This window comes from Centropristis striata, chromosome 8 (genome assembly GCF_030273125.1).
Source record: "Centropristis striata isolate RG_2023a ecotype Rhode Island chromosome 8, C.striata_1.0, whole genome shotgun sequence".
NCBI classification, from domain to species: Eukaryota; Metazoa; Chordata; class Actinopteri; order Perciformes; family Serranidae; genus Centropristis; species Centropristis striata.
The window spans coordinates 7,498,251-7,513,889 of NC_081524.1; the positions used below are offsets into that span (position 1 = coordinate 7,498,251).

General features: G+C 41.7%; 1 protein-coding gene across 1 annotated transcript in view; it reads right to left on the reverse strand.

Annotated features, from left to right (window-relative positions):
- Positions 1–1,997: 1,997 nt before the first annotated feature.
- Positions 1,998–15,639, reverse strand: part of iglon5 (IgLON family member 5) — a 150,253-nt gene continuing 136,611 nt past the window's right edge. The window contains exons 5-8 of the mRNA XM_059339149.1: positions 10,710–10,841; positions 10,334–10,454; positions 6,584–6,735; positions 1,998–2,159 (exon numbers count right to left, since the gene is read on the reverse strand). Coding sequence (XP_059195132.1) covers positions 2,056–2,159; positions 6,584–6,735; positions 10,334–10,454; positions 10,710–10,841 — 509 coding nt within the window. The 3' untranslated portion in view covers positions 1,998–2,055. The remainder of the gene's footprint in view (positions 2,160–6,583; positions 6,736–10,333; positions 10,455–10,709; positions 10,842–15,639) is intronic.

Genomic DNA, 15,639 nt, shown 5'->3' on the forward strand with positions numbered 1-15,639 from the left:
AGGAGGGACAGGTGGATCCCAGGCTCCTTCACTTAGCCAGCCACAGGTAATGGCTAATTACATCTTTATCTCCCTGCGGTCTGGCCCAACAAGAACCGACTTACAGCCACGATCAGAGACTGACATGGATCCAAATCATTTATCTAGCTGGTCGGAGAGAGACACGCTATGATAAGTGGACAAATATGCTGTAAATGTGTGTGTGATGCAGTTAACAGCATGAAAACAAAAAGAGAGTCCAATACATAAACTGTTACAAATTATAAATTACATCATCATTCACTGCTTCTGGACTTGGATGAAATAATCCCTTTAGACTGTTTCAAATGCGTTTTTAAAAAGCTTGTCATGGCAAAATAGAGCACATCACTTCGAAAACTTTACATGTCTTTTTTTTTTGTGTGTTTTGTTTTGTTTAGTTTTTTTCATTGTAGTCGTTCAATGTGTGTGACTTCTCAGAGTAAAGTACAAAAATTATTTTCCCCACGCACGGCTCGTTACCATCAGATTTTGTTCTTTTTTTTTTTCTCACATGGAATTACTATTCATAGTTATTCAAATACTTATTAACATCATCATCATCTGTACTATTATTAACACCAAAAAAGTAAAAGCAGGTAACCTTGCAGAGTAAAACAGACACAGTGCAGGGAGGGGAGGGGAGGGAGGGGGGAGGGGGGAGGGGAGTGAAGGGAGTATGGACTCACAACAGGAACATCTCTAACCGGTACATGCTATCAACAAGCGACAAAGAGGATGGAGTCGCAGCTTTGAAACGCAAGATATTGTTGTCGGTGGACAGTCTCTTGCTGCTTCAGAAAACTGGAGCGGAGTCGAGGCTGATGGGAGATGGCGTTCGGCGCCAGGCGACCTTTGGAGTCGCCGGCGTGGCCTCTGTACTGCATTTATTTACACTGGGGGAGGAGGGGGGGGACAGAGGGAGGAGGGGGGGGGGGGGGGGGGGGGGGCGTGACACGGAGCAGAGAACACTATAGCGATGCGAAGGGCGACTAGACAGAGCACGTTGAACAGAGGGGCGAGGGAAGGGGGTCTAAAAAGGTTTGGGTAGTGAGGGGGTCTACATGCGAAACCTTTGTATAAACCCCCCAAATTACATAAAGGGGTAGTTAAGACTGACACCGTCACCACCCACCCTTTTTTTATACATTTTGACATCATTCATAGCAGCTTCACTGCTACACAGTTAAAATCAAAAAGCCATACATATATGTGTGTGTAGGTGTGTTTAGGTGTGTGTGTGTGTGTGTGTGTGTGTGTGTGTAGGTGTGTGGGTGTGTGTGTGTGTGTGATCAGAGGGTGACACTTCACATGGCCACCAAATGGACAATTTTCAAAAGGTCACATGACCATCAGTACCACATTATAACTATAATTTTCCATAAATATCCACCATAATATTGAGATTTTATGTATCATTTCCATAAGGCAAACATTGTAGGTCAGTCATTAGTCTATGTAGTATATTACATAAATGATCGTCCAGTTGTTAGATTATCTATTTTCTCATTGATCACTGACACAATAATCGTTAATATACACTCTCTATCAACATCAGCCCGGTGGTAATAATGAGGGGAAGAACAAGGTGAGGAGGGGGAGAGCCGAGTCAGACGGATCTGCAAGGCATTCTGGGAGACAGAAAGAGAGAGAGAGACAGTGTGTGTGTGTGTGTGTGTGAGAGAGAGAGAGAGAGAGAGAGAGAGAGAGAGAGAGAGAGAGAGAGAGAGAGAGAGAGAGAGAGAGAGAGGGAGGATGAGAATGGTTTGACCTCGAAATTGAATTGAGGGTGCAGGGGTTTTGGGGGTTGGGGGGGGGGGTAATGCGGTCGTGTGTTTGATGCAATAATTCAATGGCTCCTGGAATAATGCATATTCTTTTTGTTCACAGTGATGGGTTCGTAATTAAAGAATTTCATTTCCTTCTTCCTTCCGTAGAGGGGGGAGGAGAGGGGGGGATGGGGGGGGAGGCTAGGAAGGGGGAGAAAGGGGTGGGGGGTGGGGGCTTTTAGGGACAATTCCAAGTGGAGCTCGATCTTTACACCTTCAGCAGAAAAACAGCAGAGAGGGAAACCCAAACGCACACGCCGACACTCATCCCTGAGTGTAAAGCGGTCCCTCGGCCCTGTATGGCCCCCGGCCCTGGACCACAAACAGATCAGGAGAGGAGAGGACAGAAGGGAGGGGAGACACAGAGAAATGATTTATTATTAGTACAATCAATTAACCAAATCTATTCTGATATCTTGGCATAATTAATGTCAACAATTAAGACTTAACTGCGCTCGATATCCTCATTTCTTTCGCTTTATACGATGAGAATATGCATCACATTTAACATCAACTAAGGCTGTCACAGGAGGGCTGACTTTTTGACTTGTCAAACAGAGATCAAACTAATAAAACAGAGTCGGCTGTTTCGTTCAGGTGTGCCAGGTGCCATGTTACAGTCACTATGTGTTTCCTGGGTCCAGACCTTTGAATCTGCCAGCTCCACCGTGTTGACTGATTCGTCATAGCTTGTTTTTACTTCGCTCCAGTGGTGACCTGCCATCTGGCATACCGGGACAAATCCCAGTGGGCTGTCGCATCGGTGCATCACCAAAATATCCATAAAGTTGTTTTTTTTTTCCTAATCGTCTCTCTGTGCCTTTCGTTCGGCGTGCTGCATACTTGTTCTGGGCCAATCACAACCAAGTTAGTTAAACTTGTGCTGGCATCATCAGGTTCACCACAGCTTACTCCATCACAAGTGTTGGGGCTGTAATATGCTGGATAAGTTGCTCTGAGTGTCACAGTCCCAGAGAAATGATTTGTTCCACGCTCAGAAATTCATCAGAGTTTAAAGTCTAGATTAATGATTTAATTTTATCCTCATTTGAGTATAGAAAACCAGAAGTTTGTTGGCTCGGCCAGCAGAAGTCTCTGATGATTGGTTTGCGAAAATTACGGTGGCCCTCAGAGCTCACAGTGCTGCAACTTAAGATAACACATGCAAATACACAAAACACAAGCAAATTGAGAAAACATCTTCATCAATTTGACAACACAAGTGCAGCATTTAGAAAACATGCAGCAAAGACCACAACACAACAGAAGTGTTTCATAATAATGATATTTTCATGTATAAAGAGTTATAAAGAGTATAAAGAGTTAGGCTGTATCAATCACACTGCAGTTAAACAAATCAAATAAATGAATGATACACGTTTAGTTGGTCTCTCTCAACGGCACCGAGTTGGTCTTGGTCTTGCTAGCCTGCTAACGCTAGCACGCTAAAGATCGCCGGCTAACGTTAGCACGCTATGATCGGCCGCCAACGTTAGCACAGTATCGATCACCGGCTAACGTTAACATGCTATCGATCGCCAGCTAACATTAACATGCTATCGATCGTTATAACGTGAAATTATCATTATCTTGAAATTAAGTGATTTTATCACAAACAAACGTGCATCTCTTTTAAGTGTCCTCTGGAAACACTTCTGTTGGGTTGTGGTCTTTGCTGCATGTTTTCTAAATGCTGCGCTTGTGTTGTCAAATTGATGAAGATGTTTTCTCATTTGCTTGTGTTTTGTGTATTTGCATGTAATCAGTAAGAGTGGATGCAATGGAAGAAAACGCTGTGTTGACATTTCTGTCCAATATGCATAATACAAGCACCCTGGAACTGGACACATCTAATTGGAATGCAGCCATTATTAATGCTATTAGTTACACCTATTTGACACGTCAAAATGACCACCGTGAGACACATTTAATGACATTTTTAATTAAGTAACAACTGTACGGTTAATCTCAAGTTAGAATTCCATGAAATGCTGGAGTTTACATGTCAAAGGCATTCAAAGCGTACATTTTAACTTGTTGAACACAGGTGAAACTAACGATATTAATCATGGAAGCAGAAAGCGTGCTTGCACTGTGCATGCACACGGCCATTATTAACGTTATTAGTTACACCTATTTGATACGTCTAAATGACCACAGTGAGAATGCTCTGTTGAATTTCCTAATTTGGTAACATGCACATCGTTTAACTCAAATTACAAAGTTATGAAAAGCTTGAGTTAACATGTTCATGGCTGACATTTTGACTTGTCTAACACAGGTGAAACTAATAACATTCATAATGGCTCTGTTGCATTTATGTGTGCCAGAAATCTAATCCAGCTAGCAGACACAATACAAGTACCTCAGCACAGGACACCTCAATGAAATGCAAGCCTTTTTGAAGCGATAGTCTGGATACTATTTGAAGTGGAGTTGTTTGAAGCAGTCAGGAAGAACTGCCATGGAAGCTAAACAATGTCCTTCTGTGGACGGGGGCAGCAGCAAAACATATTTAAACCACCTTAAAAAGGCTCACCTAAAAAAAATCAATCTCTGTTGAAGTGTATGATATATTTTGAATATTTTTACAGCTTTACCTTCCTGTCAGACAGCCCTGTTTGGGTTTATGTGAGGGGAACTGAAGCCGTTTTATGCTCTCTTCAAAGCCAACGCTCCATTGACAAAAACAGCAATTTTACCTCACAGAACAGGTGAATAGCCAGTCGCTGCCTAAATAAGTTTGTCTGTGTAATTGTACAACTTTGATAAATCCAAAGTCAAGGCAACCCTTTCATAAACACACACAATTAATTTGGAATTTGATACATCAAAAAGTATCCCTTTCAGTGTTTCCCACAGGATTTTATGAGAGTCTGGAGGGCACTGAACACCCCGGGAGAAAATGATAAGTAAAATTCATCAATCTTGTGCACTTTGAGAGCTAAATGAGAGCAAACACCTCACATAACATTTTTCATTATTAAAGAATCTTTGTTGTCCTACTGTGACATTTTTAATTGCTGTCAACATGCTTTCCACTAGGACATGGAGCAGCAAGCCAGTGTGGAGAAATAGCTGGCTGGGGGGTCCGGGGGCATGCCTCCCCTCGGAGAATTTATTTTCCATAAAAGCCCAAATTTGGTGCTTCTCACACATTCTAATGCCACTATGCATATTTAAAGAATTATTTTATAAAATAATAAGGGTTCTATTGTATATTATTTAAGGCATCTTATTTTGACAGTCTTCTTCAGAAATTCTGTGGTCGACACTGCTTTTATTTTGAAAGCTGCAGGACAGGAAGTTATTCAAAACAGTTAGTCACAGTTTAGTGTGATTAAAAAAACTTTAAAAGTAAAAGTAAAAATACTTTAGGTAGCTTGAAATGTGATGTTCGTCTGGCGGGACAGATTAATAATAATAATATTAATTAATAGGAAACCCAGCCTTTAATATGTGATACAACTGTGTCTGACAAGTCAAAATGACCACAGTGACAAATGATGCCAGTCTTACTGGCATCATACAACTTAACATTAACATGGTGAAATACTGTCAGCATTTTCCAATATACCATCAAGAATATTGAATTTCTGACACAAATTCATGCAACGATTTAAAGGACAATTGCAAGAAAACCCCAATTTACCACCTCTCTTCCTATTTTGTGCCATTAGGCAATCTAGTAGATTTCCTAAATGTAACCTGGTGGCTTATAATGTAGCAGTGTAGAGTGAAAGCTGGTGCAGGCTGCCAGTGGTATCACTAATGGCCTCATTGGTTTAGGGTAATTACAATAATGTGCCAATTTTGATGTGATAGTGGGCTGTTGATATTAGAATGCTACATGTGGCGCCTTTTAAAATGCTGAACAAAAAGGTACAAAAGCAGGTAAATGTAGTCAGTGGAGGCAATGACAGTGAGGGACAGCATATGAATAGAAATGCCACAAAAGTATCCGATTATGGTCCGATTTGGCGTGCCCGGTCCACAACAGTAAGGGGTTTGTTGTGTTCTAATGATGGAAGGAGAAGATTAGGAAGGAAAGAGGAGGCAGAAGGACAGATGATGGAGAGATAGGCTGACAGAAGTGGCAGCGGTGGTGGAAAAAGGGAGCAGGAAGATGTATGGGTCTGACGGGGGAGTGAGTCATTGAAGGGAGACTGGCCCGAGATAATGGGTAAAGGAATGAAAGAAGAAAGGGGATAGATGAAGGACTCACTTAAGATGGTAATGCTGAATGCACTAAAGAGGGGAGGGGAGGGGGGAGGGTGACGGGAAATGGAAGGGTAGGAAATCGCTCATTGGGGACGGTTAATGTGAATTGGGCTTGGAAAGAAATGACAACTTCTTGGGTAACGGGACAGAGCAGAGCCACAGTCTGTGTGTGTGCGTGCAGGAATGTGTATGGACGAGAGATGGAGGGTGAGAGCGTGAAAGTGGAGAGAGAGAGAGAGAGAGAGGGAGAGGGAGGGATGGTAATATAGGCAAGCAAAGCTTTAATGGGGCGGAGAATAACGAAAATGGGAAGAAGGAGGGAGGAGAGCGCTGAGAAAATGCTGTGCTGTGTGCAGAGCTAAAATGAGACGGGGTGAAGAGGGAAAGCGGCGTGTCTCTGCATATGTATCGTTTTGAGGTTGTATGTCACTTTTGAGAGCTCGGGTTTCTGCGTACACGTGAGCAGTGTGTCACCGTGTGCACGCTCCTCCATTTACGTCTGTGTGATAACTTACGGAACAGCAGCATGCTGGCGTTGGAAGCCCCCAGACGGTTCGAGGCAAAGCAGGTGTAGTTGCCAAAGTGTTTCTCTGTCACATTGGTGAACAGCAGCAGCGAGCGCGTCCTCTCGTTTTTGATCCTCAGGGTGTTGTCACTCTCTACCGGCCTGGGTGGTAGTGGGGGGGGGGAGTGAAAGCGAGGGAAGGGAGCCGGAAGAAAAAGTGAAAAAAGAGTGTGTCAGGAACAGAGAGATAACACAACACAAAAATCACACCTTATGACTCACTGCACAAGAGGCTTTTTTTCTGCATCTCTCCGGAGACGACCATGCAACACAGTCCCACTCCACATACCGGCTGTCTCACCTTGTACTAATAGTGAAATCTAACAGTCCATAAATAACAGAGACCTCCTGCTGGGGCCTATTATACTCTATTAACAGCTCTTTCTGGCTGGCAAAGGCTTGTCTAAGTACTTCTCCGTCTTACTTTGGCTGAAGCCAAATCATCCCAACTCTTCTACACTCTCTGGGACCTTTTACAAACTTGGAAGGACAGATTATGTGTGGGTAATAGACAGCAAATAGGCTTCCAACAAGCTCATATTTCTCCAGAGATGGCAAACACATACACATAGGATTATCTCAGACCTATACTAATGTCAAAGGGCAGACGAGTGGATGGCAGCCAAGACTACATCCACAGTAAGCCGGCTAAATGTGGTGATGTTGTTGTGTGAAAACAACTCGCTTTTTCACACTGTTTTTGTAAAGATCTCAGGTCCCAACTGACGGATGCAGCCCAGTTATTCTGCTGAGTCTCAGCAGGCTGAATCTCTGTTCTGTTCTCCTGTTTTCTCTATTTTCACCTTCTCTAGACTGTTTTTTTTAATATTGCAGAACTGACAGTTTAACTGTTCTCATTAACATATTTTTTGTTTCTCTTGTCAGGGAACTGATGGGTGTAAAACAGTGATGTGATTGAGGCTAATAAAAGCAATATATTAACTAGATGTGCTGTTATTCTGGTTGCTGCTGCACTTTGATTTTGACCAATCAATGTCACCAATCAAAAATACGAGTTAATGAGGACACTTGTGTGATTGACTTCACTGACATTAAAATTAGAGGAAAAGCTGTCTATTTTTAACCCATTCAGAAGCAGATTATGCTACAAACACACACACACACACACACACACACACACACACACACACACACACACACACACACACACACACACACACACACACACATAAAACATATTATAATGGTGGATTAATACCCTAAATGCACTGATAAACCATTAGCCAACCCAAAAACAAAAGAAACTTTATCATGGGTTATTTTTTCTGCTCATTCCAAAGGGCAAAAAATATATAAATACTGGAAATTACCCAATAGACTTTTAAATACCTATTCCTTTCAACAAAAAGGCAAGTTTATTTAATTTTCAACGATTAATGTGATGTTTTAAAATACATAAAGACGCATTTATTTTGTATTAACAGAATAAAAAACAATTAAATTAAATAATCTTCAGGAAACAATGTGTTCAAAGTCTCCCAAGTTGTATATTCTGTGTATACAATCTATAGCACTAATTATTAGCTGATTTCATCATTAAAAAATCCAATCATATATAGCAGTCAGAATAAATTAAAAAAGTATTTATCTGGTCATTTTTCATTCAGATCACCTGTTCATTCCACTGGACAGATTTGTAAAAAACCCTGAGTAAAAGCTATAAATATTTCATGTGATACTTTGACTTGTCTTATAAAACATCAGGTTCACTTTAAAACACAGTTTAAACACAAATTATCTACTAAAACCATATGAATAATAGATTACAATGTGCCTTGCCTAGCTCATGGTTGGCCTTGCTTGCTGACAAAAAGGGGAACAAACAGCAAATATTACCTCCAAAAATATGAGTGCAGAGGATGTTATGCATGTACAGTCATGGGAAAAAAATATCAGACCACCCTAGTTTTCTTCAATTTCTTGTTCATTTTAATGCCTGGTACAACTAAAGGTACATTTGTTTGGACAAATAATGATAACAACAAAAATAGCTCAAATAGAGTGTAATTTAAGAGCTGATACTAAGCCATTTTTCGATTATTATCAAGAAAACCATGAAAAAAGGCTATTTTGATGAGCTATTTTTGTTGTTATCATTGTATTTGTCTAAACAAATGTACCTTTAGTTGTACCAGGCATTAAAATGAACAACAAATTGAAGAAAAATGGTGGTCTAATATTTTTTTTTCCATGAGTGTACATCTTACAGTGTTTTGGTTTATTTTGGTATTCAGTTATTATATGAGACAGAGGCTGCACCTGCCGTGTGGAGGACAAGGACTCTCTAGATCCTGAGTTGCCGAGAGAAAACACTGATTGTTGGTGTTTTTGCTCAAACTGCCCTCCGATGCCAACAGGAATGGAATCACTCTGCTGCAATGAATGTCAGTGCGGGCAGTTTGTTAGATGCTGTCGCTGATGCCAACCCAGAGAACTTGACTTTCTCGGTCAACATAGCACGCACTGAGGAATTTACTGCTTCGGTGCACTACATTTACCATCATACATAAACATAAAGGGTGGCACATTTTCCCCTTAACTTCACCTCTCCATCCCCCAAAACTGTGTGTGAGCAGGCCTATCAGCAGCACAGTTTTACACATCAATACTAAAATGTAAGGCCAGTGTTTATGGATTTCTTTTCCACTCTGAGGAGCATTTTTTCAAAAGCTTCATTCTGTGTGTGCAAAACGCATTTGATAAGGGAGGATGAAAGGCCACTGAGACAAAAACATGAATTTAAGATGTAGCGTAACTGTATCTCAAATCGGACACCCTTCACGGTACTAGTTGACAGAAACCATAACTGTTGAATCCAGTTTGGGTTATCTCATCTAACAGACAATCGTTAGTTAGCTCATGTTTGCTAGCTAGCAACTTAACTTGGAGCAGATATATGTCTGTCTGTTGATCTTCGGGATATTAAGTTGGGAGTAAGCTCTCCCACACTGTTTTATCCACAGCCAGCAATGCTCCCCTTGTTTTTTGAGTTTTGGAAAAGGGGAAAAAAAACACTTAAGATTCTATCAAAATTTCACATTAACTACTAATTTAAATGATCATGTTATGCTTCCAATAAATTAAATGGTGTGAAACTAGTCTAACTTCTTATCTTTCGAACCGTATATTGTTTTAACCGTGTACGTTAGCCTCAGGTTTACCAGAGTTGGCTAAAGGACGCTAACGCTGGTGAATTAGCCGTGCGCTAACTGTATCCCAAATCAAACACTTGGATCTCCTCGTTGTAAAACAATGGAGGCTGCTGAGTTTTTGGGGGGAAATTAGATGTTGGTGGGTAAGCCAAATAAATATCACCGTTATTAACGATTTTTATCAACACAACCGGACCGTACTTCTGTCCTTCACAATAAAATACAGTACAGTAAAAACACAGATGTACTTTTAAGATCGTCGCCTGAGCGTTCTTACTGCTTTTTCTCATCAGATTTACTTTCGTATCGTAATCAGATATGTAAATCTCCATGTAAATAAATAAAAATTCACATGTAGATTGTTAAATATGTATAAATCAATTATACCTACACTGGTGGTGGCGATATTATTTCCAATGACCGTGAAAACACCGGAAAGTGCAGCATTGCAGATGTGTCCGGTTTGGGATACAGTCTCGATAGCTGTTTCTAAAAAAATGTATCCCTGAGCTCCTTAGAGGTCTCACCTGTGGTCATCTCTGTACCACTCGAAGGCGGCTGGTGGGACTGCCATGGCTTCACAGCGCAAGATGGCCGTCTTACCCAAATGGGCTGGCATGTTCTTCATGTCTGTGATCATCGGAGGGTCTGGCAGAGAAAAAGGAGGGGAGGAGGAGTAGTGGAGAAACAGAAGGAGGAAATTCAGCAATTAGTATACATTTGCCTTCACTGAGAAGTCAATTCAGGTCAACACAGGGTTATAAACGAGGTTGAAAAACCCCCGGAGAGATGTATGAATTCATACATAATAATCTACAGTATTAACATATATCATTAATACATCACTGTGTGACTTGAATTATCACCACTGGGCTGTTGTGCGGTGCTGAGTGGGATGCTTACAGTTGACCGTAACCTTGACCTTGCGCTGATCAGGTGGTGCCACTCCATTGTTGGTGATGCATTCGTAGTCCTCGGCCTGCTGCCTCTTGATCTCTGTGATGTCCAGAAACTCCCCGTCACTCACCAGCCCATCTATCGACACGAGGCACATGTCAAAGGTCACAATATATCAGCTGCAAGGTGACTCGGGCTACTGATTTAAGGTTTACCACTTGAGAAACTGTGGCAGGTGCACTGACACATAACTTATAGCTGAGATTACTGAGCAGGCTCTTCATGCCACAGTGGCCAAGATGGTGGTTTCATATGAATCTAGAAGACCTTTAGGGGTCCTTTGGTACTAATCATGTCATCTTGTCTGTAAAGGGGGCTAAAAAACAGTCCAAAGTTAGGCTAAAGTTTGTTGAGGGAAAAACCGACATGCCCATTTTCAAAGGGGTCCCTTGACCGCTGACCTTAAAATATCTGAATAAGAATTGGTTCTATGGGTACACACGTGTCTCTCCTTTATAAGCTCACTTGATGCTAATATCATGCAGTTTTTTTTCATGCAGTATAAAAGTTATTTCGGCCTATCCTAAGAAGTTACATTTGAACATTTCTGTATACTGGGCCGTGTTGTAGTACTCGAGATCAGTCTCAAGACCACTTTTTGAAGGTCTTGGTCTCATCTCGGAATCGACTGCATTATTACTCGGTCCTTTCTCGGTCTCGGACAAAGCGGACTCTGGATTTTATTTCAAGACCACAACTGTGCATTTTTGGATGTACTTGTTAATATCATAACTGTGATTTTGCAAAAATCGTATTGCTTCGAGAACAGCCAATAACATGACTCATATACAGTAGTGTTCAAAATAATAGCAGTCCAATGTGACTAAGCAAAGGCTCAGCCAATGATCAGCTCCAGGATGAAAAACCCTTTCAACTAATTGCCCAATTTCACAGCCTTAAGAGCATGCATATCACGAATGCTGGGTCTTGTTGGTTTTCTGAAAATCCACTGCACCTACTGGTACCTTGTTTGCCATGCAGCAATAAAAAATATACTAAAAACCTGGATTAATCTGGTTAGTCACATTGGACTGCTATTATTTTGAACACTACCGTATCATTTGAAATTGTTGTCACCGTGAATGGCTGTCACCCCTCCCGCCTCCTTTCACACGCCCCCTTCAAATGGTCATGTGAGTGACAGGAGAAGACACTGTGAGAAGATGTCAGCCAACTCGTCTGTAATCAAATTTAGTTACCTGAACCACACAGATTTTTTGTGCACAACTAAAAAAAAAAAAGAAAACATAGCAACTTGTAAATTCTGCAAAGCAAGAGGCGGCTGGGACTGGTCTTGGTCTTGACTCGGTCTCGCCCCCTTAAAGTCTTGGTATTGACTTGGTCTCAATACACCAGGGTCTTGGTATTGACTTGGCCTCGGTTTAGGTGGCCTTGACTACAACACTGATAATGGGGTCTCTAAACAGTCTTGAAATTGTATAATTTGACTATCACTGCAGGGTCAAGACTCTTGTGGATTCAATAAACCTTATTCATGTGTGATAATGTTAGTCCCTGTAGTTCCCTTTTCATTGCATTGACAGCATCTTTTGAAACTTGACCTCACTGTATAAATTGACCTTTTGTGACCTCTAGGATAATCACAACTTTAAACCACAAACTAGAGCCCTAGAGCATTCAGAGGATAGATGGATTTCCTGGGTATATTAACAATAAAGGGGGTTTCTGAGTAACGGTCCAGTTGCAATCTTTTTTACAAAAATCTCCCAAATTTCAAACATTTTAAAAATCAAATCAAAGCATGTAATTTTTGATGGGGTTCCTCAAATTCTTAGTGTCTTAATGTGGTATTTTGGAAGGTTTTTGATCATTTTTACAAATTCTGAAGAGGAAAAACTGGTTACATTTTGCACTAGTTCTATGTAACAAATGGTGCTGCGTCAACATATGAGACATAATTAAGCATGGCAATAGACTTCATATACTACAACTAGAAAAATGGAACAAACAATGCTGAGGCCAAATTAATCCCCATATTCTCTGCTTCCAAATGATGAACATCACTTCTATGAGGCATCTACTGTTGGTCTTTTATCTGCCCCAAAAATGTCTCTGTGAGGTTTAATTCAGCAACAAAAACATGAATTTAATCAGAAACGATACCACCAAAAAGAATATATGTTATCTTGAAAAAAAAAAGATGCTATTTCAATCACATTTGTATCAAGACTCAAACTCGTGGCATCAAGCTGGTTTGTTCAGTGAAAGAACAGGTCAGTTGGTGAAATCTTGTATAGATGCAAAGTAAGTAAACATGATTTGACAGCGGTGACACCATTACTTTTATAGAGTCTGGGGAAATTGTAAGCTTTCCTTCCAGGCAGTGGACACACCAGGGGGTGACGGCCTGCTCGCTACATTACATACTGAGAAGAATATTTGGCTGTTATTTGATGTTGACAAACTCCCAGGTGCCCCCAAAACCGAATTAGTCAGTCTCACACTTTCGCTCTTTTTCCTCAGAGCGACAAACAGCCACAGAATTTCTTCAGAGGGGAGAGTCGAAGGGACGGGCTACAAGTTATTGCTCCTTCATGTGAGGGAATGGATGTTGGGGGTGTTATTGGATCGACAGCGGCGGAGAGAGAAGAAGAAGAATGAGAGTGAAAGTGCACCCTCCCCCCCTTCCCCCTCCCTGCAAGTCTGAGCAGCCAGCTGTCTCACAGCCTCCAAAAACCATTAGGCCTTTTTTTCTCCCCTTTACCCCATTAAAGAAGTCAGACTGTGGAACACGACATAATATATAATCTCACCACTAACAAGGAAATCCAGCTCTTAAATTGCCGCTCACTTTTCCCTTTCAAAGCCCCCCTAAACATACACACAACCACTGTCAATCAGTGGACCTTTACTTCCTCTCACAAACACACAAACGGCGCCCGAGCAACACCGACGCCAACACACACACACACACAAAAAAAGACGCTAAACGCCATGATTATTCCTGTCAGAGATTAGCGCGGCGGTTCTAATTGAAGATTATACTGGAGGATTATTAGTGTGGCTACTGAGCTGGAGACGATTATTTGCAGCTGCTGCGGCAGAGGCTGAGCAGCGAGCGACAACCGCGGTTGATGGCTGCTTGTGCCACCCGAGCAAGTGCGAGCGGGCGATTGGTGACGGGGTGGGGTGGGGTGTTCGCAGTGTTATCCACTCATTCCATTAGTTTAATAAATACAGCTCTCTTGTGACATCTCTGTCAAGCAAGCGGAGCACCCAACTTTGCCAGAGGGGGACGGCTGAAGGCTGAGGCGGTTTGTGGTAAAGGGGGCGAAGAGGAGAAAAAGATAGAATCAGACAACTAGCACTGGAGAAATTGCACACAAGGATTCTACAGATGACTTCCAAGAAATAAAAAAAGGACAAAGAATATAAAAAATGAGAGCAATCGAGCGCTAGAGAGCATTACAGACACAGAGAGAGAGTGGTAATTTGCAAGAGATACCGAGCAAGTCGCTGAAAGAGATACACAGATATAAAGATAGAGACAAATCAGAGAAACAGCAACATAAAGAGGGAAACAGAGAGATGTCAAGTCTGGTATTTGATGTGGTCGGTTCTTTCATGGACTTTTCATCCTCAGCACCTATGTGTGATGTAATATGACTCACTCTCCCTCTCCTGCCCTCCCTCTCCATCCCCTGAGATCTCTGGACCAGCATCGCACACCTCTCTGCTCTTTGCTGGGAGATCATATCTGACTGGAGCTGGCCCCTGGCACTCCTACAATGGCCTGTAAAATACATCTCCATCAACCACTTATGGCTTTTGAAGGAGCCTGACTCCTGACCACCAGAGATAGTTGGATTGCACCTGAGAAGAGAGAGAAAGGGGGGGAGGGTGTATGAATGAGAGGAGGGAAAAAAGGATCAGGGGTTTTGGCCTGCCCTACAGTGAAACCGTGCTCTATTTCCCCGGCAGCACTTTGAGCCCGAATAGATCATCAGGGCACTTGATTTCTCGGCTCCTCTTATCCATTTCCATTACAAAAACTACCGTCCAGGCCAGAGAGGTCTGATGTCGGGTTAAAACAGAGGAGGACGGACGGCCTGACAGAATGTTAAACCTGTCGTTTGGAAGAGTAAAGGGCTGAAAGGTGTGTTGGTTGAGTTAAATGAAGCTACAGCAGAATTTAAACGAGGAAGGCCAGTTTTTCAAAGTGCTCCTCGCACAGGTCTACAGTGAATCCGTAGACTTCAATGCTTGAAGTTTACTCCTCATTCTTTCAACATTTTCTTTTGTTTAAATCAATGCTGTCATACTCAATAGTCATTTTTAGGGCCTGAGCACTGACAGTGCAAGGACCCGTTTGAAATTGGTCCATTTATTTTTATTTTTCTGTCAAATCAATCCCCTTTTTGGGGGCTTTATCATATTTAAAAAGTTGGGAAATTTGCAACATAACTTTGCTATACTTTGTCCGGTCTGGTCCAAACTTCTCATGCTTAATAAGAGTCCAGTTCTGAACACCTCTACATTAATATTTCATAAAGCCCCACCCCTTATGCTTTAACCACTCCCCTTTTCATAAAATTACCATGTTAAACTCCTCTTACAGGTTTAACCGTATCAACTTCAAACTTGGTCAGTACCATCACAAGGCCTTCGGGATTAAAAGTTATTAAAAGCTTGACTGATCGTCATACTGTGTGGGCGTGGCATGGTGGCAAAATATTGCATTTTTTCATAAAACACAAGACTGTAACTTGACACCCGACGGTGCCACTGTGCTCGGGCCCGTTCATCACTGCTTGCAACTTTAATTGTCATTAATTTGACATATTTAATGTGTAGAAAAATTAACGCAATTACAGCAAAATACAGCTGGGTTTTAAACATACTGAAGATAGTGGTA